The 582-nt window shown below is 36.9% G+C and overlaps 1 protein-coding gene across 1 annotated transcript in view; it reads left to right on the top strand.

The window, feature by feature from the left end:
• Nucleotides 1–503, top strand: part of LOC107578949 (calcium homeostasis modulator protein 3-like) — a gene marked incomplete at its 3' end in the record, with an annotated part of 5,024 nt that extends 4,521 nt beyond the window's left edge. The window contains exon 4 of the mRNA XM_016264845.1: nucleotides 491–503. Within this exon, the coding sequence (XP_016120331.1) occupies nucleotides 491–503 (13 nt within the window). The remainder of the gene's footprint in view (nucleotides 1–490) is intronic.
• Between the last annotated feature and the right edge of the window lie 79 nt (nucleotides 504–582).

Below are 582 nucleotides of genomic sequence, written 5' to 3'. Positions count from 1 at the left end.
TGATAACACAAAGCAAAGTGCAGGTGTGACCAATATGACAACAATAATATAATGATGATGACGATGTTAATAAGGAATGTCACTCTTTTTCTCTACTTCTTATGCAGCAAATTAAGGTTTACTAAAATTAAGTTATAGCTAAAAGTTAAATTCAGGAGGAGTTTGTTAATGTAATCAGTCATAGGATATCAAGGACATATCAGCAGCTGCTAACGTCACTCCGGGGGTAATTTTTACAGTATTTAGCCTCGCCCACTAACAGCAAGTTGCTATGGCTGCTAAAGCGATCAAAGTAGTTTACCACATGGTAAATTATGTTTCCCACAGTCACAGACAATGTTATTGTCCAACAGAAGCTGCCACAGCAGTTTGCAACTGCATAGCTTGTTTAGTAGGCCAGACTTTTGAGTTTACACCACCTGGTGGTCTTAAGCTCAAGTTTCACTTGCAAAAATATTTAGTTATGCTTTTCAGTTTAAAGCAGCAGCAGGGGCGATTCTAGGGTTTTCATTTTAGGGGGGCTCATCCCCCAGTGAGGGTATAATAATAATAATAGCCTAATAATAATAATAATAATAATAA

This window comes from Sinocyclocheilus grahami, unplaced genomic scaffold (genome assembly GCF_001515645.1).
Source record: "Sinocyclocheilus grahami isolate Dianchi unplaced genomic scaffold, SAMN03320097.WGS_v1.1 scaffold12986.1, whole genome shotgun sequence".
Classification (NCBI taxonomy): Eukaryota; Metazoa; Chordata; class Actinopteri; order Cypriniformes; family Cyprinidae; genus Sinocyclocheilus; species Sinocyclocheilus grahami.
The sequence above is the reverse complement of the archived record's forward strand: the minus strand, read 5'-3'. Positions and strand labels throughout refer to the sequence as shown.